Source organism: Leuresthes tenuis, unplaced genomic scaffold (genome assembly GCF_036924035.1).
Source record: "Leuresthes tenuis unplaced genomic scaffold, fLeuTen1.0.hap1 SCAF_7, whole genome shotgun sequence".
Classification (NCBI taxonomy): domain Eukaryota; kingdom Metazoa; phylum Chordata; class Actinopteri; order Atheriniformes; family Atherinopsidae; genus Leuresthes; species Leuresthes tenuis.
In genome coordinates this window covers 8,507,743-8,535,724 of record NW_027325361.1, presented here as the reverse complement: position 1 = coordinate 8,535,724, position 27,982 = coordinate 8,507,743, and the positions used below count along the sequence as shown (strand labels likewise).

The following is a 27,982-nucleotide window of genomic DNA, read 5'->3' as shown; positions in this document are numbered from 1 at the left end:
CTTCCAAAAACATTCATGTTAGGTTAATTGGTGACTCTACATTGACCCAAGCAGGGAATGTGAACATGCATGGCTGTGTGTCTCATTTGTCTCTGTATGGCCCTGTGATGGACTGGCAACCTGTCCAGGGTGTACCCGGCAGCTGGGCTAGACAGATAATGCCACCCTGGGGATTTTGGGAATCTGTGACTCTGTAAATGTGAGATTTTCCCAAAAGAGTCGACACATTGATGATCCGTTGCGTCCTGTGTTTCCTCCAGAAACCAAAAGAGTGTTGATATTCAAAGAACAGGTGTGTGTTGTCTGCTAATCCCAAATCATAGAGCTGACATTTATTGCTCCTATTAATACATTCTGAGATCAAGCTATTATTGGAATGTATGTTTTGTATGATTTATATTGGTTTTTGTTTGTATTGTTGTATATAATTTATATGGGGGATGCCATGTTGTTCTCCAGTTTATATCGGAAAAATTAGAATTCTACACAAATGTAACTTTTGGAATTATTTTCTTTTTACTGTACAAGTAAATTCCTTGTATACTTATTGGAGCATTTGTGGTTTTTAATATTTATATCTTAAATATCTTAGTGTGTACCCCTGTGGAATAGGTTTGGATTCCATCAGGGATTGCCCTATTAACAGTTTGGAATTCTTTATATGAAATAGGAAAAAAAATTGTTCAATAAAGATTTATCATTTTTGAGATTTTTTTCATTATTCCATTTAATAATTTTTTGGGGGAGAAAATGTATGCTAAAAACAGAGTTTTGTTGCTGAGAGAACTTTTTTAACGTTTTAAACCAACCATGTTTTTGTCTTTAGAATTAAAGGGTTAATATCGTCATCCTGAGTGATGGATTCTTCGGCCAATCAACTTCCTGCTTTACAGACCCCACTGCGTTGTTTTCGGGAAGGGGGCGGTGACTTGTCAGGAAATGTTAGCTCGAACAGAGAGGTATCACGTAGGCTATCTAACATAAGAAAATTGTGGGATTGGTTTGTCTGTTTGGATTCCGGATATTTTCTAAGGAGGTTTTTTGTAACTTAAACTCACGATAGGGGGTACATTGAAGCCCTCGAGAAGCACTTCAACTTTGTCGAGGCGTCTAAATGCGCTAAACGATACGGAAGTATCGTGCCAGCTGTCTGGCGAAGCTCGCTCGGTGAGTAAATTGCCGTTTTATAACATTTTCCATCGAAAACATCTAATTTCTTTCTTCTTAGTGAAACATACCTACTCGTTTTTTCCCTTTCCTGTGGTTGCCAAGTGATAAGCTGCTATTAATTTCAACCATTTAACTAACTTGCTAACAAGCTAATATTAACGAATGTCACTCCACTTTTGAGCAGTGTGTGTGTACGCGCGCGCGTGTGACTGCGTCCATTGTCAGTGGCACAGTTAAGATGAGTTGATGAACGTTTGTTTATTCTCAAGAATTTAGCTGAATGTACTCGGGACTTTTCACTCTTTCTTGAGTCTACAGTTGGAAGGAAAGATTTAGGGTTATGCGATTGACTGCTTCGATTAGTTATTTGTTTAGATTGAGCCATTTGTTCCAACTTTAAGTCTGCTGTGTGGGGAAAAAAAACTAGAAGGGAGAAAGTGAAAACAAGAAAACAAAAAAAACTATGATCTGTTCAAAAGCTCTGTCTTGACATTATCTGGTAGAAAATTGAAATCTGTTGGTTTTATTTTGGACAGAGATGACCACTTGGAATACAGGGATGCCTATCCAACACAGGGGGGTTCTGGCATGTAGAATTTATCACATAGTCTGAGGAAGCAGAGAATAGGTCTGTTGATCATATGATATCCCAAGCAGTAATACTACATTTATAAGCAAAAACTGATATGTTTGATCTTTTTAGATGTGAGTATTCTCAAATTTGTCTTCTGTGTGAGGTAACTCTGCTACTGTTGTTGAGTTTCGGATTGCTGGTCGAAGGAAACACTTAAAGAAGTCAAAATTGGCTCTGAATTAGTGTGATTGGCCTTTCTCACAACTTTTGGCTGCTATTCATCAGACATTGAGTTGGCTAAATCAGAGCAAGACATTCATCCATTGACAATGAAAACTTAATTGACCATCAGTCAAAGCAGTTATAAGTTGCCAAAAAGAAAAGAAATAGAATATCAGTGAAGGGTGAGTGTCTTTGTATGTTTCTGGTTGGTAGAATTGATACATCCCCCTGTGCCCAGCGCACATACACAAACAGAGACAGTGAACCATTTGATGGCCTTACCATCGCATACTGAAATTTCCTCTCTGGCAAAAATTAGTTGCTCTCAGCTGTGCTCTTTGATTAAGTTTGAACTGTCAGACCTTGAACATTGAGAGCAATGTGCATTTTATTATTACTGAGTTGAGTCACTGGCTGGTCTAACAGCTGTGGCATACATACCTTTAAAACTTGCATTGTTTGAAATGTATTTATTTGTCTGTAGACTCTAAATTTGGCTTTATACTATATGTGCTTGAAGTAAAATCCCAAATGATAATCAGAACTGACTGTTAAATCTTTTTTCTTTTAATGAGTTTAGCATCAAAAGTAGAAAATTTTTAGCAGTTTGATCTTAGTTTAGTCAGAAGGCAGATATAAGCCCACTACTTGCCATTTGCCTTGATATGTAACATCAAAGGATGCTAATGATCACATTTTGACCTTTTTTTTGTGCTAACTACGTGGCATCTGTCACGTCACTGCTTTAGCAGCATATTTTCTCCCTTCACATTTTTTTGTTCGTTCCTATAATGCAGCAGCTTTCACCAGGCGAGACACTTTGTTGTATATTTTTATTTAATCAGATAAAAACGAGAAATGATCACGGTCATATTCCTTTCATGAATGTTAAGCTGCACGTCGGCAACTTCACATACAGAGCTAAGCAAAGCGAGCACAACAGTGTCTTCTATTTATTTGTTAGAAATAGCACTAGTCATTTTCCCTTTCTCAAAACAAAGGCATATGTATGGCAGAGAGACGTTAGTGATTGTAGCTCTGGTAAAACTGATGTCAGACAAGTGACAGTTATTAAAGGTTTCTTTTTTTTCAGCATGCACCAAATTTCTGAAAGATATTTTTTCTTTCTTTAACTGTCATATTTTACACCCACCAGAGACATTCAGAGGTATTTAGTTGATTGTACTTGGTAAGAGGAGGAGTGTGGTGGACCATTGCACTGACTTAGTCACTCTATGAGGTAGAACGATGACTCACTCCAAGTCTTTTCTCTAGAAATTCAGCCACAGTGAAAATGATCATTGGAATGCTAACAGCATGAAGTAGTCCACATGACATGCTGACTACTTTGGATGAATGTGTTTTTTTTAATTGGCACTTACCAGCTCACATAGTTAAAAAAAATGAATGACCTATGTTTTAAATGTTAGAATAAAACAATATCTGTCCAGTAACATTCTTTTTTATTTTTCAGTTTGATACGGTGTTGTTACTATGTGTAGTATCCAGGGTTCAGGGAACTAAATTGGAGCTGTTCAAAGATTGGTTTTGCTCTTTCAATATCATATTGTTCTGGAGCTTTTGGTAACAGCTATACATAATGCTTTTCTAAGGTCCCTCTCACAAGCTAGGATAACAGTATCTGATGTTTTCAGTTATTAAATCAGTGATTGTAAAGCACTGGAAATCCAATATCCACACTGGTGTACCCAAGTATTCTTCAGTTGTTGATACTTTTTTCTATGGACATTGCCCACCGGCAGTGCAAGCTTTAGTTAATTTCTCTTGTTAATTTTTTTGAATGATGTTTGCTAAGATTGCATTCTTCCAAATAGCGCATCAGACGTGTGTCCCCTAAGTTTTACTTGTATGTTCAATCACACCCTGAATGCACTTTTTGTGTACGCTTTATTTCTGGCAGAAGGGACTAAACTTTGCAAGTTTGTCTCTCAGTCTAGTGTAAATTAAATCCTGAATCTCAACACTGAACAAAACCATCCATGCAGCTGTAGAAAAGCATTTTTCCCTGACTGAATAGCTGTGAAGTTGTCCAGTGTCTATTTTTATCTGAGGAACAGCCAAAAGCGAAACATGTTTATTTTGGCATCAGATCTGAACGTACTAATGAGCCAAACAATGAAAAGAAAGGGAAAGAAAATAAAAAACCGTAGTGGTAGTTAAATATAGATTGCTTTTGGCCTGTGATTCTGTTCTCATAACAATGGTGTAACTTTATTCCCAGCTTTAAATAATGTAGCATTTAAATATTTGCCATCCAAAGGTCAACATAAGTACAACTATGGCATCTTTGGTCTTGCTATCAGTAACTGGCCTTGAGACTTAATCATGCATCCACTTTTATTTTTGTATCAGTTTTTCTTTCATCTACTGACTCCAGTCAAAATAGAGTTACAAAATATGAAAACTGAAGCATTGCAACATACCGTACCTTAAGATTAAAGTTTAATGTTACATTCTCACTTCTCTTTCTGGTTTTCACTTCACTTATCCAGGATCTGAATGCCAGTTTCATGGGCGATGGAGTTGAGCAGGCAACTCTGTATGAAGATGAGGAAAAATAGGAAGGCCCAACCCTCCTCCCTTCCTGTTTCCTGTTCAGGCCTGGAGATCCACTTTTACATTCGAGGATCGCCCGAGCTAAAATATTTCAAAGGGTGCTTCACTGCTGAGAAGCTCTGTGTGGATGCTGCCAAATACTGTGGTGAGTAACTCACCTGTTGTGTATTTTGCTAAATATTTATATAATAATCTCCTCCTACTGCAATAATGAAGGGCATTTAAGATTTTACAGGAAATGTAATGTATCGTTAAGTTGGAGAGGATGATAGACCAGTTCATCAGGTTTACAACCTAGTTTAAAATGCCACTTGTTATGTTGCAATTCTGTACACTTCTAATCTCTGAGGTGATAACAGTTTATCTCAAGAGGTCCTTACCCCTTCCTGGAACATGTTAATGTCAGAAACCCAACTATATAACCCAACTCATAGTAGTCGGACTATTTGTAAGACCTTCTCAATCTTGATGGATGATGAGCTATCATTTGTATTTTCTATTCTGCGGCAGTTAAACAAAATCTTGAATGTCTGATAAGTAATCTTTCAGGACTTAACTTTGACTGTTTTTTTTTATCTCTGATTAACTGGATCTAAACTCCAGGTGAAAATGTATCATTGCCTTCCATTTTTAAATCTATTCTTCAGCAAATAAATTGCATTTGATCTAAACAAGACACTCTCAGAAAATCAGTGACTGCTTTTTGTAAAATTGTGTCTGCATACGGTGTATTTGGTTTGACGTATAAGAGCCCTGAATTGATTGTTCTCTTAAGTGCTCTCTCTTAGGATAAGTTGCAAATGACCGCTATCTGAATAAAATGACTCCAGCAGTCTGAATATTGATCATTTTACCTCTTTTCTCCTCCCCTTCTCAGCCATCTCTCCCTTGTGCCATAACCTATTTGCCCTGTACAATGAAAGCACTCGCACCTGGTACCCTCCCAGCCATGAGTTCAAGATCACAGATGAAACTCGTGTCAAGTTGCATTTTCGCATGAGGTAAGAATGATGTCACGACTAGAGCTTAATATTAGAATTTCCTAAGAGAGACGAGGAGACTCAGGTTGCATTCAGATCAAGATGCTCTGAGCCCATGAACTGTCTGCTATTTAGTGATGACATTGGGAAGATAAGTTTTATGAATAGTTTCTATTCACTCATTTGAATATGCTTCAAGTGCAAACAGTAATGAAAACACACAACACATATGCAAAGGTTTTATACACACACCCACACCAACGTATTTTTGTGAACTTCACAGTATTTCCCTGTCAGCTTTTGTCGATATTTTGGTTTGATTTTTGGACTTTTATGGTTGTGTCCATCTTTGCTTTTTGATAGATTACCACCGGTTTGGAAGCTTGTCCTGAACTTGCATAAATGTAACAAGTTATTACTGCACTTAAAAGAAATTACCAGATTGTAATGACTTTAGTTACAAACTCGAGTCTTTCTGTTCTGCTTTATGTTTCTGCCCACTGATCCATGTGGTAAAACCAAGCAGCACCACACAGGCATAAAGAAAGTTCTATTAGAAGGATAGAAAGGTAAAGCACAACATGGAAGTAGTAAAACCTCCATTTCCTAAAAAGGCCACTTGGGACTGGCTCCAACAGCGACTTAATCCTCATAAACGTTCAGTGGTAAAATACCAATCGTTCTGCAGAGAAGAGAGGGAAAAAAAGGCTTACTGCTTTGCATAATGGTAACTGTATTGTTTACTTAATGTTCAGTTACTTTCAGATTATTTAAAAAGCACCGGATGTCTTAAAGAGGCTGTAGTTTGGTGAGAGGAATTATTTGACTTGCATAACAAATCTAAGCAATGTTTGAGAGAAAGACCTGTTTTTGAGGTGGTGATATCCTAATTGCAATCCTGTTTTTGCTGAGATGATGTAGTAGCTGTGTAGCATTCGAGTACTTCCACTACCCGACCGCTTTGAACCAAAAAACTGGATAGAGAGTATTGTAAGATTAAAATCTGTGACTTGATAAGAAAAAAAGAGAAGAGAAAGGAGAGCAGTCAGAGTTTATCTGTAACGATTTTTGGGATTCAAGAAAATGATCAAGGTTAGCAATTTAGTTTTAAACCTGTGGCCATAAACTAATATGATCTCAGAATAGAAATACATGGCACTAAAATTGGAAACTGAAAGTAGCGTCACTCCTGTCTTTTAAGCCTTTCAGCGGAAACCAAGTGAAGGGTCCAACCTCAGACTTTGCAGTACAAAGACAAAATTGTTCATTATACTTAAGTTTTGTGGTTAATGGTTTTGAAAGAGATGAGTGATAGTCTTGTAAGGAAAGCTTTTGAATGCCAGGCCAACAGTATAATGATTTAAATGTACTTGATTAATGTGAAGAGCATAGAGTTTCCCTCAGAGAATCTGTTTTACCATTTAGGTAGCGTTTTATGCAAGGAGGAAAGGCTTCTCAGCGGTGTCAATCACACTTCCTCTTTCTCTGTGCTTTGACAAGAGCAAATGGAGAGAAAACTACATGCGGATGGAGCTTTACTGAGCCATGCGTCAGATGCGTACCTGTGTATATGAGCTTCTTGCTACAACTTGTTGTGTGCACTGAAGTGCAGGCCTGACAGCTAAACTATAGCTATACAGCTATACATATTTTCTTTTGCATAAACAAATGACAAACACAAATTCATGCACAGAGATCAGTGACATTTGGATGAATTTCCGTCAATTAAGGAAGTAAGACAGAGAATCCACAGACATGCAAGCTCATCTCTTGCTGGGTTTCCATTCAATAGTGAAGAAAAACCTGATGTGTTTTGAAAAGCTGCAAAAAAGAAATGTGAATCAGACATGTCAGTTAATACTCGAGACAGTGTTTTGCCACTAGTAGTTGGCGGTAAAGGCTACATTGTTAGTAGCTGTAATTCAGTAGGAGAAGTAGTTATCCTAAACAAACTTTCATTTGGAAAAAACAAACAGCTGCTGAGACCATCCACAAGAAAAACATAGGAAGTGCATCCTCAGGAATAACTTTCATCTCTGGGATGTTATATTATGTCTGGCAGGACAGAAGTACATCATGTGAGTTTATTGTATGCTGGAAAAAGCCGATGAGTCATGTCACTTTGATTTTAACAGGTGATTGATCATTGACTGCAGTAGGAGTTGGACAGAGACTTAGTGTTAATGCACCAACGGCTCTTTTTTTTTATTATTCATCAGAGATGATTAGTCAGGAAGCAGTACTTTTACACATGTTAATCTCTTATCTTGAAACCCAGGTTAAGCTTTCAGAGTAAGTCGTTAATATAACCTGGTAAGATATGAACCAGTTTTGTGATACTAAAAATCCAGAGCTGTTCCTGAAGTTACCTTGTTAAGTCACTAATCCTGCTTTGTAGTACAGGCCCAAAGTCCTCTCTGAAATAGGCAAACCACCTCTGCAAGGGTATTGCTCATTAGTGGAATTTTTTTTATTTATTTAGGACTTATATCAGTAGGATAAAACAATATCAAAATGGCATGCATAACCTGTGTTCTTTGTCTCCCTGTTAGGTTTTATTTCAGAAACTGGCATGGCACCACTGAAGGAGAGTCCCCAGTTTGGAGGCACTGCATTAGCAAACTCAGAGGACAAAGCTCACAGAAAACACCAGAAGGAACACCTCTACTTGATGCTGGTTCCCTGGAATACCTGTTTGCACAGGTGTGTGTTCTTGATTTAGGTTTATCAAAAATCCTCAACAACAGTCAGTCACTAAGACAATCACAATGTACTCCAGTGCATTGTTTTCTCATTGCTGATTACATTGTCATGCATGAAATGCACTTCTTTCTAGATGTTTTTTCCTCTTTTTTTCCTTTTTTATAACCTGATCTGTCTTGATGCAACACATTAATTCTGTGCATGACTCTAAACATGTAAATCAGTCAAAGTTCCTCATTGATTTCTTATTTCCAGGTCTACATTAGCCAATTCAGAGAACAAGATTTGTTTTCTCTAAAGCAGTCGCTAAATACCGAGCAATTCAGGGTTGTGTTTAGAAATGAGGGCATTTCTCAGCTGTGATTACCGAGTTATCAGTAATAAATGTTGGGTTTTGCTTGCTTGTGTCTCCAGACCTAGAGGAGTTGGTTGATGTCAGTATGTTTGGTGTGAGCTGTAGTGCTGCAGGATCATGGAGCCCATTTTGGCTTTGACTGGGACTTTAGAACTACATTTTGTTCCACATCATGTGAGAGGCATGTGCTAGCATAATATTGAAAGTGAAAGTGAATCGAAAACTGCACTCAAAATGTCTTTTTAAATGGGAAATTCTTGCTCAGAGGTGCTTGTCTTTAGGGGTGTTGTTTAGGTAAAATCCACTGGGCTTATGCCAAAGGGTGGAGGTTATTTACAGGAATATGGCTCTTTTTTTAGTGACAACTGTAGAATAAATTGGATCATGAATTAGATAATCATATGAAGCCCAAATCTCCAATAGTTACAGGAATATAAATAATACCTTTTAACATGAATAGGCATGAAATTTAGTTCTGAAACTTGAAGGGTTTTGTGTTGCTTTTGTTTCTGTCAGTTTCAGCAGTGATCAGATCAAGACATCCCGACTTGGCAACACTCTCTAGACATGACGTGTGATTGTTCTGCTGGGTCATTTCAGGTCATTGTAGAAATATAGGAGATATGAAGCCCCTGTAAATACCCACAAAAAAAAAATAAATCAAACTAATCTAAATCATACAGTTAATACTGAGGTTCGGACAAAGTAGTTTTTCTCAGGTGTAAATGTTGATAAATGGACAGCATGTCGGATTATTTTTCCTAAACTGATTATGTAAATATTTGTTGTACAGAGCCAACATGCATTCCAGAAAGACACGTTTCCACTGAGGATGTACCAGTCTGAGGCAGAGCAACACGAGATGGAAAATGAGTGTTTGGGCATGGCTGTGCTTGCTATTACTCACCTTTCCCTGAATGAGGAAAAATCCCTGGCAATTGTTAGCCGTGAAAACAGGTAAAACACAAAGACACTACAGCATATGCTCGAATGGTTTATTTTCCAGCAAAGTTGAATATGATATTAAAAAGACTCCATATTCTTTAATTGTGCACGTGTTCCCTGAATAATGATTCTATTCACAAAATGTTTAAAAAAAAAAGAGAGAGAAATGGATGAAATTAAAAATAGAAATACGTATAATAATAATAATTCAGATCATTATCAGAGAAACACAGGTTATATACTAACCTCTAATATTTGTAACTTGTTTAAATAATCCCATCAGCTACAAAGATTTCATCCCAGAGTCGCTGAATCGCACTATTAAGCAGCGCAACTTTCTGACACGTATCCGCATCAACAACGTCTTCAAGAAATTCCTCAGTGAATTCAACATGCGCACGGTTGAGGACAGCAAGATCACTCCCTATGATCTGAAGATCAAGTACCTGGCCACATTAGAGGGGTTGACCAGCGGCCTGGGCAGTGAGCTCTTTGAGCCGCTCTCACTCAGTGTAATGCAGGAGGAAGATCTCTGCAATGGAGGTTACTATGGTAAGAATTCACACAGATGGTGTATGATGATGCTGTCACTAGAGAGCAAGTCTGGGGCAGAGAGATTGCTGCCCGGTGCCATATTGTTATCAGTTCTTTGCTCTGTTTACATAAATACCTGCAGTTTCCCACCCATAGTTGTATTATCTTGTAAAGTTTCCTCTTGTTGCCATCCGAATATACCTGAGACACTGTATGTATTTGTTCCTATGATGTGGAAATCTAAGAGGAAAATCCAAAGTGAATTTTTTTCATTCCAAATCTTGGAAGATTTCAAGATGTGAAGATTTCAAGCACTGATCTAGAGATCTAGACTGTTTGAGAGACAAGATTAACATGTGAAGTTTCTTTCAATGTAAACATAAAGTAGTCATGCCCAAAAAGATATTTCTCAAGCTTTACTCATAAATAGTTTTGATAACCTTTCAACAATCTATGCGTGGGTTTTGGGTTTTTGTGACACAACGTTTACTCCCTGTTTCCAGGGTACTCCAATCAGAGCCAAGGGCAAAGCCAGAGTCATAACATAGAGACAAGCCATGACATGCAGGTCCTTATTACTGGTACCACTGGAATTTCATGGAGGAAGAAACCAACTACAGTGAGTAATGTTTGTAACTGAAGAAAAACTCAATGGTTTGTAATTTCATGATGTGCATTTGTACAAACGGACAACTGGATGAAGGATGTTTTCATTGGTATTTGAAGCATCCATAGACGAAACAAACAGACTGGCCTTAAACTCTACACTAATATTGTTGAACTACTGTGGAGTAGCTACAGCAGAATTGAGATGTTACTGTGTAATGTATGAAGTTGTGAATATCTGCTATATTTTCCTTTGAAACAGCCATCTGTGATCTCCAAAGAAAAAGGGAAGTCAAAGAAGAGCAAGGATGGAAAAAAGAAAAACGACAGTAAGAAAGATGAAAGTGACGGCTGGGTGATGTTCTGCGACTTCTATGAGATCACACACACAGTCATCAAAGATGCAACGGTCACCATCAAAAGGCAGGACAACAAGAAGATGGTAAGATATGCATAAAAAATGATCGGGCCCTGTGTTTCATAATGGATCAGCCTCTTTGTTGGAGCTAAATTGCCTTGTCCATTACTTTACAGCTTATTTTGAGAGGTGGACCTATTGTAGTGTGAATGTTCTTTAAGAATAGCTGTTTTTCATGTATTTTATAACACAATTAACACAAATGTTTAACTATCTCATTGTTTTTCGATTAGATGTAACTACTGGCAACATTTGATAATGTGCTTACAGGCTAAAACAAAGCTTGCTCTTGCCAGCCATGATAAATAGTTAGATCATGCTTCGTCATAAAATGAGTTCAAAGTATATCTCACCACGCCTCTGGAGCATTGTGAAATATTAGTAATATCTGCTTCCATGATTTCTGGTCTTTGCCTAATGATCCTGTTCTTTTCAGGCCGTGCAAATGGTTTGCAGGGATGAGGCTCTGTCTTTTGCTGCCCTTGTGGATGGGTACTTCAGGCTGACTGTGGATGCCCACCACTACCTGTGCAAGGAGGTGGCCCCAGCTTCTGTCGTGTACAACATTGACAACGGTTGCCATGGACCTATCTGGTTTGTTGTGGCAATTTTCTTTATTGTTGGATGTGTAAATGTTTGTGTGAGAGAGCATATCTTGACATACTCGCACTGTTACTGTCCTTCAAATGCATTTACCAATATCCTGAAAGCAAAAGTGAACATGGCATTGAGCGGTGCCAAGGGCGAGCGGTGAGCGATGCGGAGGGGGCTTAGTGCCCCGATAAATGCTCGGCACTCCCCGCGGTAAATTCAAAATGGCGGTATCCATGACAGATTTTGGAATCCGGTGCACATATAAATTATATGGCGCATGGCCGTTTTTTTTTGTGAAAATTTAAGGCTTTTAGGTGCACCTTATGGTGCGGAAAATACGGTACTTTGGTCATCAATACACTGAGAAAACTAAAACTTGAAAAAAAGGCAAAGATAACAAAGCAGTACTGTACTAAAACAAAACCAGTCTTTTTGACAAAGTTGACATTTTCACTCTGCTTTTGATAAAAGAGCCTGCTTTTATTATGTTTTTCCCACTTAGTACTGAGTATGCCATTCAGAAGCTGCGTCAGGAGGGTAATGAAAAGGGTTCCTACATCCTGCGCTGGAGCTGCACGGACTACGAGTTCATCATCATCACAGTAGTCTGCTTTGAGGTAGTGTACACTTTCTTATGATGTTTTATGAAATGGTATTTTTTTTTATCTCTTCCCCACCATAAAATCAATTGAATTTCCAAATTTGCGTCACAAATTGTTAACCAAAGTATGTCCTGCACCACAACACTGTGGATTGTATGAAAAAATATCTCATTTTCCTTCATTTTTTCTAATCATTTAAGGACTTAGGACATTGTATTTTTCTTACCCCCGCATTGATGATAATATCTATTTGTATTGTATTTCATATTCTATGTGGAGTTTTGCATTGTAAATACCCAAGATGAATACTGAAAGTGTTCTGGACAGTTTTAAGATTATCCATCTTTCTTCATTCAGATCGACTTGCAGGAATCTCGTCCTATACACCAATATAAGAACTTCCAGATTGAGTGGCTGTCAAATGGGTTCCGCCTGTATGGCACCGATACATTGCGGCCCACCCTCAGGGAGTTGCTGGAGCACCTGAAAGGCCAGAGTCTTCGCACCGAAAACCTCCAGTTTCGGCTGCTCCGCTGCTGCCCTCCACAGCCAAGAGGTAAACTTAATGCATCTACAGACAGACAAATGAGAATAAAATGCATTTGCAGTGATAACTGAGTAAAGAGAAGCACATGGTCTACAAATTCAGTACTTCGGGACAAGACAAACCCAGACCAGAGCAAATATGCAGCAATTCTGTGATGCATTTTGCGGTTCTTTAAAATGCAGTTTTACCAAACGGTTTTGATAAAACGTAGCTCAAGATACTTCCGTGTCTACAGTAGGGCTGCACAATTAATCGTATTTTGACCGTGATCACGATTTTGGTGGCCACAATTAAATTAACCTGATCGTCAACAATATTTCCATTCAGAATGCGAGCTCTGCTGCCTGCCTAACCACACGTTCTCAACCAGTAGTCCACCAACCACCAGGGGGCGATAGCATGGTTAAGGCTTCATTAAGCTGCCTAAATAACAAGCACGCAGTGTAAGGCAGATAGCTAGACAGTCATGAGTTAGACAGGGCAACATCCATTGTATGGACTTGTTTTTGGATTCGGTGTAAGTGACGTTAAACAAGAGCGAGTTATTTGCAAAGAGTGTAACAAAGTAGTGTCTGCCCCGCAGAGTAACACCACTAATTTGTTCAATCACATGAAAAAACATGACAAACCTAAATATCAGGAATGAAAGAAGGCCAAAGCTAATGTTAATTCACAAAATCCCTGTCCGTGTCCAGCGCCAACCCAGACAACCATTACAGCAACCCTGCACCGGGCAGTACCCCATCCATCTACCTCCCAAAGACACGCAGAAATAACAGACGCGATATCTGTTTATTTGGCCTAAGACATATGTCCGATCAATACAGTTAGTACTTTAAAATTTTAAATTATTAGGTTTTTGTTTTTATTTTGCATTATTTATCATTTATTCTAATTTAAAGTTTAATTTTTCACTAAAATTTGTTGCCACATTTTTTTTTAAATGGTGCAATAAAAATACACGTTTTTCCAGACATGATTAATAATTGTGATTACAATATTGATCAGAAATTATCGTGATTATGATTTTGGTCATAATCGTGCAGCCCTAGTCTACACGACACAGAAATCAGTATGATTATTGTATAGTTGACTCCATTTTGAATACAGAGAGAAGATGGTTTGATGACTCCTGTTTGCCGCTTCTTGCTATGGATAGAATTTACTTTTAAAAATGTTGTGTTGAGGAGAAAAAGTGGATAGGAAATAAAGCACGATAACAGAGAACAGTGTTTCATATTGGTGATTTTAATTTGAAGGCATACAATGTTAAAGTTAAAATGACTTTTGTCAGGGCAGCTTTAATGCCGTGTCATGTTTGCTAGCTGGAGCAGACAGATCATTGCTCAATGGCTCAAATGTGCAACACAAGTTGTGTAAATGGAAGGGAATTGCAAGGACAAATGAACTTGTAATCGATACACTACATTACAGCAAATTGCTTTATCGATAAATATCTTGCATAGATTAAATCTGGCATGGCAGGGCGGTGACAGGCTGATGCTGATGCTCATGCACCCCTTTATTAAGTCGAAAAAAGAAGTCTGCATGTTGTGGTTATTGTGAAAAGACTATTTCAAAACTACTGGTGTTAAAGATACTTTTGAATTTTTTTAACCAATAGTTGTTGCAGTAGGCTGAAAGCTGAATATCCTGCTTTCCCTATCTTTGCATATTTAATCCATGCAATGCTCTGCTACAGTCATGCAGCACAACACTCTGCCCTACTTTATGCAGTGCAACATTGTACCTCGGTGTGTAAACAAATCCAACATACCTCTCCTAACTGCAATATTGGGAGGGATCAGAAGTGTAACAGACTTGAACATTTTACTTAGCATAGTTCCCTCCATGCAACACTTAATGTTAATTTGATCTTGAAGCACCGGTGTGTGTGTGGGTGTGTGTGTGGGTGTGTGTGTGGGGGCACAATGACAGGAACAATGTGTATGTTTTCGTCTGTGTGTCTGAAATGGTGTCGGGGAGGAAGAGAGTTGTAAATGTGGGTTTCCGCAGCTAAACTAGCACTCTGTTTATTTCACATAGGGAAAGGTGGAGCTGTGTTGCATGTGTGCATGGATGGGTTGAGCTGCTTGTTTATTTGGTGTATTGTGCTGTTGATTACTATCATTGTGATGATCTTCTATCTTGTATTTTTCTCCAAATCAGATGTACTGGCAAGGAATGCTGTTATTGTCCCTGTTAAAATATTCATGACATATTTCTATAGATCTCTTGATACAACAATAACACATTTGTCTTTTATGCCCACTGTATATAAAGAATGTATACAGTTTGCTTTTGTTGTTCTAGGTCTGTGCAGTGTGTACAGTATATTTTGGGGGTTTTGCCTGACCTTCCAAATAGCATCTGACAGAACAGCGCACTTTGTGCCTTTTGACATGATGCTGATGGAGTGACGATAACTCCCACCACCACCCTTTCTGAACCACAGTTAGTTGGTTTTGTCACAACATCAGAAACCCACAATGCATTAACAAAAGCACTCGTATGTAATACATGCACGAAGACTCATATTTACTTTATCTGCCCACACGCAACTGTGGTAGCTGGACCTGAATATCCTTTCTCATCACTGACGTAATCTTTGAGAGCTTGTTTTATCACATATTTATATGTGATAAACACATTATATATTATATATGTGATAAACACATTTTTGCTTTCATACAGAATATGGCAGGGCATATACGAGCATATTAATCCTTTTCATATAGATTGGTGTTGTAAAAAGATTGAAATCACAAAATAACCCTTCTGTGATTTTGTCTTGAATGTATTGTTTTCACCTAAACAATGTGCTGACTTATAAATCTATACTTTTGACAGGATTATAATAACATGACCATGACAACAGCACAGGAAGACATGACATATTTGGAGATACTGCTTAAAACAGTTGTCAAGCCTCTTCCTGAATAAGAATCTAAAACTCTTTCATGATTGCAGAATGCCTAACAATAACGGATTTATTTATGCTTTTTAGTATGCTCAACTTCCTACTAAAGATCTGTTTGTCTTTGTGTTACAGAAATTTCTAACCTCCTGGTGGTCAATAAAGACAGAGCCCTGGTCCCTCAGACGAGTGTGCATGAGAGTCAGCTCAGCTTCCTTCGTATTCTCAAGGAGGAGATTGAACAGGTACAACTTTACTAGCCTGTGTTTCTCTACCATGTTAAATGATGGTTCTGCATGACAATAAATGGGAAAATGTACAATGTAACTCCCTTCAAAAAATTACTAAAATTAAGCCCCTATGATGTTTTCGGTGATTTACATTGCAGCCTAATTTCTAGTGTTTGTTACAGTAGTTGTAAATGAAGGAGGCAAACTGCAGAAACATATAGAATATAATGCAGTCTTGCACAAGAGCATCCAAGCATACAGCATACTGAAGTTAGATCCACACACAAACAAAAAGTAGTAGCTTTATGCTACTATTTTATAAAAGGATCTTGATGTTTACCTGAATTCATACAACTGAACCATAACCCTTAAACTTCCAATGAAACTGATCGCAGAGAGCTAAAAGCTTCCACACATTTTTTTTCTCATAAAAACAGAAGTTAGAGAGGTTGACCGCTTTCCAAAATTCTAGTCTTCTTTGATCAGTCAGTCCCAGTGACCCCTTCAGGTATGTCCCACCATTTTTGCAACAGCTCGGCAGAAATCTTTTATTCCCCTCGCTCAAAAAAGCATTTCATTGGACTAACAAATACCACATGTTCCAGAACAACTACTCCTGCTTGTAAGAATGACCTAAGTTTGTTTGCAGAGACATCCCAGAAGCCCTGTCCTGTAGTTCACATAATTTAGGTGTAACTCTTATGAACTGCTGTGTTTTCTCTCTATCTCTCTTCTTTTTTTTTTTTATATCAGGAGGAGCATCTTGGCCTTGGCACAAAAACCAACATCTACGCAGGCACACTGAAGGTGAAGAGTGTCGATGATGAGGATGCAGGCTACACATCTTTCCAAGAGTTCAAGGTGGTCCTGAAGGTGCTGGGTTCTGGACACAGGGACATCTCCTTGGTGAGACAATCTCATAGCGAGAAACGCATGATACACTTCTTATATGCACTTTATAAGACTGCATCAACTCTGTGGGTTCAGATAGAGGCTTCTTCAGTTACACTGTAACACAGAATGCTCGGGAGGTCATTCCTGCCAGCTGCAATAACCATACAACTCATATGACTGAGTTGTATAATACTGATAATTGCAAGCTGCAAGTATAAGTCTCCATAGTCTGCTGTGTGTATTTTGACTCACATCTGTGTCTTTGTTGACAGGCATTCTTTGAAACGGCAAGTATGATGCGACAAGTGTCTCACAAACACATCGTGCAGCTCTATGGAGTGTGTGTCCATCACCGGGAGAGTAAGTCCACACCGAGAGCTGTGTGATCAAAGATGTGGTGTTGTGTCTCAACCACCTTGACACTTGTTCTTTTGTATCATAAGATATCATGGTGGAAGAGTTTGTCCAACTCGGACCGCTGGATGTGTTTATGAGGAAGCAGCAGAGTCCTCTCAGCACACCATGGAAGTTCCAGGTGGCCAAGCAGTTGGCCTCAGCTCTCAGCTACTTGGTAAGAGGAAAACACAAATAGACATGGCTGAAAGCCACTAGCTTTAGAATTTTTGTGAAGTTGCTACAAAAGGGGGGGCTGTACAAAATACTAAGTAATTCTGCTCATTCACTTTGTTTTTCCTTTTTTTGATGAGGATTATCTGCACGATTATAAAATAAGTCGAAACATAATATGTAGAAAATAAGTTGATTATGAACTTGTGTGTATTTTTGTGTGTGTAATTTAGGAGGACAAAAAGCTGGTTCATGGCTTCGTGTGTGCTAAGAATATTCTGCTGGCCAGAGACGGGTTGGTTGCAGATGAAGGAGGGCCCTTTATCAAGCTCAGTGATCCAGGAATACCAATTACAGTGCTCTCTAGGGAGGGTGAGTTTAAAGATAAACCAAAAGAAAAAAAACAGTCTATCTCACTTCAACTTAAATAGTTACAACATAGCTACCATGGAATATTTCACAATCACTTCCACTTTGTCAGCTGTAAGAGAAAGAAAAACCAAAATGGAAAAAGGTACCAGTACTCAGTTACATGCAATACAGTTAAAATTAAGTCATTTTAAATGATGGATTTTAAAATAAGACAGATACAGAGTTTAAGACTGAAACTGATTAAAATTGTCAAACTGTTTTGCCCAGGATGCGCACTTCTTTTGGAAGCAGCTTGATGTTGATTGGACAGACTTCTTTGCACAATGCCATGATGTGCCTCTTGTTCATCTAATATTTTCTCAGCTGTGCGGTAACTTTTTGTTTTTGATACAGAAAATAAAAGCTAACATTTCAAACAGAGGCTGTCAGTAATAGGAATCAAATTTCTCACAAAGTTAGCACACATTGCATGGACACTTTTCTGTAATTTGGTTTGTAAAAGCTAAATGTGGATTTAGAGAGGACTGCAACAAGGACACATCTCAGATTACACAGTTCCCCTCAAATGGCAGCTTCATGTTTCTATTGTCTGTTAAGAGTGAGAAGTTATGTGATATCACCCAGTGTGGCTGTAAAGATGGATCTGGCAAACCACTGGAAATGCTTCTTTCCTAATGTGCCTTTCCACATGCCCGTGGGAGTACCTCTTTGTTCCCAGAAATCTTGAACATTTATTCTTTTGTCTCTATCACTTTGCTGATCAACCCGTCTTTCAGTTACATATTGATGTCCTTGTACATAGATTTGATTGAACATAGTGCACAAAGTGCTCTGAAACCCTTTGGGAGCGCTCTCCTCTGCTTTCCAGTAATCCAATTACTTTACTTGAACCCTCAAATCTATTCTTCTCTTTCACTCAATTTTTTTTCCTTCTTTAAACCTGACACTAAATCCCAGCTAACATTTCTGTCTTCCTCTTTTATCTCATGATGTTAGGGATTTGTAGCGCTGAAAAGACAGACATGTTGGTCAGCGAATCAGCCTGCCTTCCAGTAAAAGTGATCTACTTCAGTCAGCTCATGCAAAGTCTTTGACAGTCAACAGTTTGAGTTAGCTTCTTGCACAATCACCCTGTCAGAGCTGCTCTTTCATTTTTGTTTGTTCTTGGTATTTGGAGCTTGATAGATCCACAAAGAACACTTTTAAAGACAACACAAACTGACTAAAACAAATCTGTATAATTACGTACATTCGGCTTTGTTAAAGCCTCTTAAGGCATCTGTTCTGGGAAGAAGTTTAGACTGATTTTGCCAGTGCAGCAGAATGAAATTTAGTTACACAACATTAAAACCTTTCGTGTTCAAAGTAGTTAATTTTTGTAAAGACCCAGCAGTCTTGGATCAGTGGATGCAGTTTGTTATTTTTGGCCAGAAAGATGGTTGCAAAAATGTTTGGATTTGTTTGCAGCACTTAATAGACGGCAGTCTCATGAACGAGGCCCAGTGCGATGCTGGCTTTGCAAAAAGACCGAAGTAAAAGTTGAAACTGTTCAAAAACTTAAAGGGCACACATCTAAACCTGAAGGTGTGAGTAAAACTGTTTCAAATGTAGGCACAAATGCCAGCACAACATGGCATTAGGCGTATGAACGCATTTTTAGGACAGACATCTACACACTGAGTAAAAAAACTAACAGTACATTTTGTTAATACATGTTCTCACTGGGCAACCGAAATGATTCTTTTGTTGCTTCTAGAACCGGTCAGAAACACAGTTACTTACAAAGTTTGCACATACCACCTTCCATGCACTTCATATATTGTGTACAAATAAAAGCAATTAGCAAGTTAGCCTCGGGTAACAACGGTGTGCAAGCATTGTTACCTTTTCTAGTCTCTCTGAGCAGATATTCTCTCTCATTTGGCATTTTACAGCACATCCCACATCTGCATCTATTATAACGGGAGTACATGGAAAAACATATATACGGTAGCGGAATCAATAATGTCGCACAGTTACAGGTATTGAGTATATTTACCAAGCTGAGACATGTTGTTGTATTCTTTGTTGTGGTGTTTTGTCTTGCTGCTCACTTTTATACTCTGGCTCGAACACGTACGCCGGGATTTGAGTCACTGTCGAGCTCGAAAAAAAAAAAAAAAAAGGTTTCTGATTCTTTTTATGAGTTGTATTTTCCTAACTAGTGTTACACTGGGTAATGTGCATTCATGAGTCACCAACATTATCTCCCCTGCCCTTCGGAAAGCCTCCAGGAATTCGACCAATCAGAAGACACTTCCTCCAAATCTTCTCGTTCTCAGGTAGAGGCTTCCCCAAAGGGAAGTCTCTCCCTTGTTCTGGAATAATTAGATTAGATTAGGTTATGAATTAAATGTCTGGAAATGATCATGCCATGTCCACTTGGAGGCTTCGGTGTCTGGCACATGTGATTTGTTATTACTTTAAGAGCTTCCAAAAAAAGTTTTCTCCAATGGTCATTTCTCCCCAAGCGGATCTATTTTAATGATTTTCTTATGTAGCTTAAACAACAATAACAAACAGATTTTCTTGTGAGAGCAGCTCGTCTTGAGTTCAATTAAGCAAATAACGTGTTTGATCTGACTGCTGTCTTTTTATACTCCATTTTACTTGGCGTCAGACACACCTCATTAATTACTTTTAGTTGTTGCTAAAGTTGACTTTGTTTGTTTCTTTTAGAGTGTGTGCATCGTATCCCATGGATTGCTCCAGAGTGTGTGAAAAACGTGTCGTCCCTGAGTGTGGCAGCTGACAAATGGGGATTTGGTACCACCCTGTGGGAGATCTGCTATGATGGAGAAGTTCCCCTCAAAGAAAAGAAACTAACAGAGGTGGAGTGCACAAACAAATGTCCCCTTTTGCTACAGATCTGTCTGTGTTTGCTTTTAATCCTGTTTCGCCCCATTTTTAACCACTTCTTCCATCTTCAGAATTATGCATTTCGTTATCTAAATGTATGCCTTTCTGTCTTTGTATTGAGCAGAAGGAGAGATTTTATGAAAAAGAGTGCCAGCTTGCCACCCCAGACTGCAGAGAGCTGGCTGAACTCATGACCCACTGCATGAACTACGACCCTAAGAAGAGACCTTTCTTCAGGGCTATCGTCAGAGACATCGACATGTTGGAGGGAAAAAGTATGTGTGAGACAAATATGTGTCAGCAGTGTTTAGTGTCAGGAGGTGGTTGGTCTTATGAACTAAAGCAGTTTGATTATCACTGTGCCAAGTTTTAATGGTGTTTGTCAAATTAGAAATTAAAAAAGGTACAAAAAGAAAGATTAAGGCACAATTGCACAACACTGGGCCATGCCAAAAGCACGTACAGTGTGTTTACAGTTGAAATATGAGCTGCATGTTTTGAAGCTCACCTAGCAGCAGCCTCATAAAGAGACTAGAGTTGTTTACTCAGCTCGGATGTTCATGAGGAAGTTCAGTGGGTGCATGATCAGTAATCTGCCCCTCATCTGGGCCTCACAGCAATATAGTAGACTCAGTTCTTCCACCTGCTGACAAGTTTTGGATGTTGCAGTTGGTCTACAAAATCAATTGTTATTGCATACTTTATATTCTTCTATTAAAATCTCAAAATGGTGATGAAATAAACCAACTTTTATATGACTGTATGTTTCAAAAGGGTTAAAAATATATACATTTTCTATTAGTATTTTATGATATACTATTGCTTTTATAACAAGGTGTCCCACTGAAAGTAGTCACTTGTGTGGAAACCAGTGCAAGTAAACAGTTGTATGACCACAGAAAATTCTAGAGAAAACCTAACACTGTCAACCACAATCGACTTCCTTTGACGCATTTGTGCTTATGCTTAAGAAAAGACCTGATTTACCCAGCTTGCTAAATGTGGCTGTCTTCCCTTTCCATCTCTCAGACCCATCTATCGAACCCAAGCCCACACAAGAGGTGGACCCAACCCTGTTTGATAAGAGATTCCTGAGGAAAATCAGAGATCTGGGAGAGGTAAACTATTGCTGTCTTTCTGCTGTTTTGAGTTTGACTTTTGTTAGATTCTGTTTAACAGATCTAAACGTGCACATGGACAAATAAAACAAGTCCACTATTAGATAACATCAGAAATGAGTAAGTTTCATTAAATATAGATTTTTCTTAAGTTTTTTTTTTTTTTTACTTCACATCCAGCTTCCAACTATCAGAGATAGCACGCGTGTATAATTATTCTCATGTTTCTCCCCTAAAAGCAAGCCCAGAAAATATTTAAAGCTAGACTTGGTAACGTTATTCACAAATGCAAGTCAATAAACCCAAGTGAACAGAACCGTACAGGAAGTTGTTTGTGTGCATACTGATCAGTAGCATTTTGTTCATGTTCCCCACCTAGGGTCACTTTGGTAAGGTGGAACTGTGTCAGTACGATCCGCGGGAAGACGGAACAGGCGAGTTTGTGGCAGTGAAGTCATTGAAGCCTGAAAACCGGGAGGAACAGAGCAACAACCTCTCCAGAGAGATTGACATCCTGAAGGCTCTCTACCATAAAAATATTGTCAAATACAAGGGCATCTGCAAAGAAGAAGGTGAAGCAGACAGTGCAGACACATATGTGCTCACAAACACAAAAATGCATGAGTTTGTTTTTTTAAATAGCTGGATCTGCTAGGGGATTAGTTCTGAAAAATGTTTGGATTCCAATTCAACCTCTAATGAAAGCACATACAAACTCCAAATGTGTATTCAAGAGTCCAGTTATCACTTTTGGTTCCAGTGATTTGAATCAAATTCACAAACCCTAGATTTTCTAGAGACATTTACTTGTTAATCTTTGAAAAATCCGGAGTTAACAAACCTTTCTGCGATCCTAAAGATTATTGCTAAGAGATGTATCAGACCACCTGAATGAAAAATATTCTGTAAACTACTTGAACTGGATTTTGAACCTAAGTTCTGCTTTTATCATCTGTTACAACACTTTTGACCTTGTGCTGTTGTACAGATGTTGTCGTATGTTTCAGATCACAGGGCATTTAAGGCTTCTGCCATGTTTTTTTCCATGTTGGTCATTGTTAAAGAATGCAGTGACCGAGCTGGACTGGCTTTTTAAAGTGTTTTTGTTTTATTTTATTCGATCTCTCTTTCTTTGAGCCTCATGAATGGCTTGCGCCTTGAAGGGAATCCTCTGGTGAAGCCTTGTCTTCAGTGTAGACTTCTGCAGAGTGGCCTTCACTTGGCTGGATCCTAGGAAGGGTTGTTTTCTGTACCATGGATATGATTTTGCAATCATGGCGTATAGATTATATGTTGCCTGTCTCTGACTGCTCTTGTGCATAATTGTGTTTTTAGGGGATCAGGTTGTTAAACTGATCATGGAGTATGTTCCGCTGGGCAGTCTGAAGGAGTATCTGCCCCGAAACAAAATGAGGACCAGCCTTAACACTCTGCTCAACTACTGCATCCAGATATGCGAGGTAAAAAATGTCTTTTATCAGAGCTATTCTTGTATTGGTTTCACTCTAGAAATACTCATGAGTGACTTTTTTTTTTTTTTTTTTAAATCATTTTAGGGTATGAACTATTTGGGATCTCAAAATTACATCCACCGGGACCTGGCTGCCCGAAATGTGCTGGTGGAAAATGAGAATACAGTTAAGATTGGAGATTTCGGTCTAACCAAGACCATCAAAGACAATGAGGGATATTACACTGTTAAGGACGACCATGACAGCCCTGTTTTCTGGTGAGTCAAGAGGGGGAAATAAAAGACTGATGAAAGCTGGAAAAGCAGAGTAAATGTTACACAGTTTCAACCACGATAACTTAAATCGTATTCCATAAAGACACAGACTCTACAAAGGAAGGAAGGATTAGAAAGAAAACTGTTAGCAAATAGACTACACGGTAAAAAATGTGGGAGTATTGGTGTTCAAATTAAGCATATTCCAAAGAGATGTCGTTAGAAAATCCTTGTGATCCAGCAGGTGCTAAACTGAATTTCTTCTATCATACAATCCTAAAAGTCCACTTTCTTGCACATGCACCACACACAGACGCATTCGAAACTAACTGGCTAACATACTTAGCTAAAAAGGTTTAGTGGCTAAAAAGGGAATGAATATTGGATGTTGAAATTAAAGTAAAATTGATAATTTTGCTACTTTTAACTTCAAAACGCAGAAATTGCCAAACGGAGACTGACTTTAATTTTATTTCATTCCATTCCATTTCTCTAAAATAATTATTAATATCTAAAATATGTTAACATTCCAATGAAATGGACACACCTTCAGGTATCGTGTGTATATATCGAGAGATTTCTTCATAAAAAAAAAAGCATGAGAACCCTTCAGACAGTGTGTTGCTCCATGGTTGCCCGATAGGAGGGAGAATCAAGAAGAAATATTGACATGATGAACTAGTTCGAGTTTGCACGGACTCAATTGACAATTTATATGCCGACTCTTTGTTTGTGTTTCAGGTATGCTCCAGAGTGTCTGACTCTTTCGAAGTTTTACCTTGCTTCAGATGTTTGGTCATTTGGGGTGACGATGTATGAACTCATCACTTACTGCGACGCTTCCAAGAGCCCGATGGCGGTCAGTGTGCCATTCTGACCTTATTATCTTCATATCTTTATTATCTTCTCCTAAACACTCATTTAAGAAACACAACATACTTGATTCAGAAATAAAGACGCTCACAGGTTAAGTGACTGTCATTTACACTCACTGGCCACTTTATTGGGTACACCTTGCTAGTAAAATGTTGGACCCCCTTTTGCCTTCAGAACTGCCTCAATTCTTTGTGACCTACTTTCAACAAGGTGTTGGAAACATTCCTCAAAGGGTCCATATCAACATGATAACATCACACAGTTGCTGCAGATATGTCAGCTGCACATCTATGATGCCAATATCCCGTTCCACCACATCCCAAAGGTGCTCTATTGGATTGAGATCTGGTGACTGTGGAGGCCACTGGAGTACAGAGAACTCATTGTCATGTGCAAGGAACCAGTTTGAGATGATATGAGCTTTGTGACATGGTGCATTATCCTGCTGGAAGTAGCCATCAGAAGATGGTTACACTGGTTTTAAAGGGATAGACACGGTCAGAATCAATACTCAGGTAGGCTATGGCAATTAAACTATGCTCAATTGGTACTAAGGGGCCCAAAGTGTGCCAAGAAAATATCCCCCACACAATTACACCACCACCACAAGCCTGAACTGTTGATACAAGGCAGGACAGATCCATGCTTTCGTGTTGTTTACGCCAAATTCTTACCCTACCGTCTGAACGTCGCTGCTGAAATGGTGAAAACAATCTTCTATTGTGCAATTTTGGTAAGCCTGCACAAATAGTCTCAGTTTCTGCTAATGCAGCCCATCTTCTTCAAGGTTCCACGAGTTGTGCCTTCAGAGATGGTGTTCTGCTTTCCTTGGTTGTAACGAATGCTTATTTGAGCTACTGTTGCCTTCTTATCATCTGGAACCAGTCTGCCCATTCTCCTCTGACCTCTCACATCAACGAGGCATTTTCATCCACACAACTGCCGCTCACTGGATATTTTCTCTTTTTCAGACCATTCTCTGTAAACCCCAGAAATGGTTGTGTGAAAATCCCAGAGATGCCAGTTTCTGAAATACTCAGACCAGCCCGTCTGGCACCAACAATCATGTCACGTTCAAAGTCACCCTTTCTTCCCCATTCTGATGCTCAGTTTGAACTTCAGCGGTTGTCTTGACCTCCTCGACATGCCTTGTTGCAGCCATGCGATTGGCTGATTATCTATTTGTGTTAACATGCAATTGAACAGGCGTAGCTAATAAAGTGGCCGGTGAGTGTATGTGTATCAACAATGTCTTTGATTCTTTTTTCACCAGAGTTCTGTTTCAGATCTAAATGGAAATGGAGCCAGTACAGAAAAATGTTTGAAATTTTGTCTATATGTCCACTCACAGCGCTTCCTCAACATGATTGCTCCAACTCAAGGTCAGATGACTGTCATCCGCTTGGTGGATGTGTTGCAAGAAGGAAGGAGGTTACCACGTCCTGAGGGATGTGCTGAGGCTGTGAGTATCAGTATAATACAGTAAAATGCATAAACACCCACCCAGGTTCTATTTTTTAAGATGTGTTCTGATAAATTGTCTTCATTCAAAAATAATACACAAGGGGACAAAAAGCGGTTTAGCCTTAAGTGAAATATATAAATATATATATATTTTTATATATATATTTTTTAAGCAGGGTAAGCCATTATAAATGCTTTTCCATTCATTATTTTTTTTATCTGGATGAGCGGATCATGTTAAACTTGTGCAAAGAAAACAAAAATGACCCTTAGTGTAGGTGGAACAGTTAAACTCATACGACAATGTGCAACATGGACAGATCCATCAAATAAAGATAGACTTACTGTATATTTCATGAAATACATGCAATACACCTCCATTCAATATACGTTGTAGCCAATTGGCATGTCTTTGCTAGAATTTACATTTCTACTGCCGGCAGTCTGACTCCATCCATTTTTCCAGGTGTATGAGCTGATGCGGAGGTGCTGGGAGCAGGTGCCCGAGAGGAGAATTACGTTCAGCCGTTTGATCGAGGAGCTAAACATCCTGCGGCAGCACAGCAACCAGTAAACTTCCCACTGTCGGAGGGTATGGGAGTGAAGCTTAGTTTTCTGGCCGACCGGAGACCAGACGCAGAAGCAACCCCAGATCAGCGTCTGCTTGTGCAGCTTTACTGCACTATAAGACACATGAAGCTCCGCTCCATTATAAACCACAAGCATGACATAAGAGTCACGTCTAACCATAATTTTAGTCTGCCATATTACATTTTTTTTTTTTTTTTACTTCTTTTTGGGAGGGATCATATTATCGTTATCTTCCATGGTCTTAAGTGAAGTGTCGAACGCATGAGGACTCTTACAAGTTTGACTGGAATGGACATCAGTTGTGGATGCTTGAAAGACGGAAACCAAGCAGAGAAAGGAACTGTTCACTTTCACTTGGTCTTAGTGGTTTCTTGTGGCAGCCTTCGAGTTGATCGTTGTTAAATCATGCTTAGAAAGTTCTTGGATGGATGCGATATGAATGTTGGGACAACACAGGTTCCCAAGACAAGAAGCTTGCCTATCTTATTTTTTAAGAAAGCCATAGATTTCTGTGATGAAAACTGTCTAGATTTGCTGTTCATGATGTGCAAATGCAGCTTCTGAGAAGTGGTAACAAGTAGAGCCAGTAATCAGTCAGCAGTATTCTTTCCCCTGCATTGTTAAATTGTTTTAAAGCTAAAATGGCATTCATTCTCACTCCCACTCCAACCCTGTAAATATGATGATTTTGATTGGACTTAAGCAATGTGAAAACAAGCTTGATGAAACTGAGCCATTTTTCACCTTTAATGGGATTTTAATGCAAACCAACCAAATGAAAAATTGAATGTAAAGGTTTTCTCTGTAAAGGAGCTGTTTAAGCTGCATTTGCACAGGAACAGAATTTTTTTTATTTCTACTCTTATCTTATGTATGTGTACTCCAGACCTAAAGCCACATATAGTTAAATCTCTGTAGATATGCTTTCTTTACATATGCAAGAAAGAATTCCAGGCAAGACGGTTTCATAGAATTGAAAGTGAGGATGAATCAAGATTCATGTTGTTTTTGTTATACCTGAAAGATGGTTTCTTTTATGTAATGAAAAACCTAGTTTCTATTTCTGCATTTGTTTTAAACCATCAGCTGATGTAGCCAGAAACTCGTGTTATTTTGACTCATATTTTCCTTAAAGTGAGTATAAATGTTGGCAGAAAGACCACAACCAGGGCATTGCCAAGAGGACAAAGACATGCCTCATTCCACATTTTATTCAGGAATGTAAAAGACAATTCCTTCTGCTCCAAATAAGATAAATATATGATATATATGATTTTTAAAAAAAAAGAAGAAAAAAAAGCCTTACATACTCTATAAAAATAAATAAAATCCAGGTATGTTGTTTTTCAGCCTAGTGATATAGTGAACTGCTGAAAACAGGTTATTTTATTTATTACAGCTGTCAGTAGGCATGCTAACATAGCTATAGAAATACTGTAAAATCATATCAATGTCAGTGATATAAAAAATCTACAGTTTATTTTTGTTCAGAAAAAAAAACC

General features: G+C 38.6%; 2 protein-coding genes across 2 annotated transcripts in view; one reads left to right on the top strand and one right to left on the bottom strand.

Annotated features, from left to right (window-relative positions):
* The window catches only part of ak4 (adenylate kinase 4), a 67,428-nt gene that overhangs the window by 16,921 nt on the left and 22,525 nt on the right, over positions 1–27,982 (bottom strand). The window lies entirely within an intron of this gene.
* Positions 942–27,982, top strand: jak1 (Janus kinase 1). Its single transcript, XM_072389102.1, has 25 exons — positions 942–1,167; positions 4,480–4,688; positions 5,421–5,544; positions 8,076–8,226; positions 9,375–9,538; positions 9,810–10,078; positions 10,564–10,679; positions 10,929–11,108; positions 11,521–11,678; positions 12,181–12,295; positions 12,638–12,836; positions 15,880–15,989; positions 16,728–16,880; positions 17,141–17,228; positions 17,312–17,439; positions 17,669–17,807; positions 20,526–20,677; positions 20,830–20,980; positions 21,735–21,823; positions 22,203–22,395; positions 23,159–23,283; positions 23,380–23,552; positions 24,291–24,408; positions 25,777–25,887; positions 26,356–27,982. The coding sequence occupies exons 2-25, from the start codon at positions 4,487–4,489 to the stop codon at positions 26,461–26,463; spliced, it is 3,516 nt and encodes a 1,171-aa protein (XP_072245203.1). The 5' UTR covers positions 942–1,167; positions 4,480–4,486; the 3' UTR covers positions 26,464–27,982.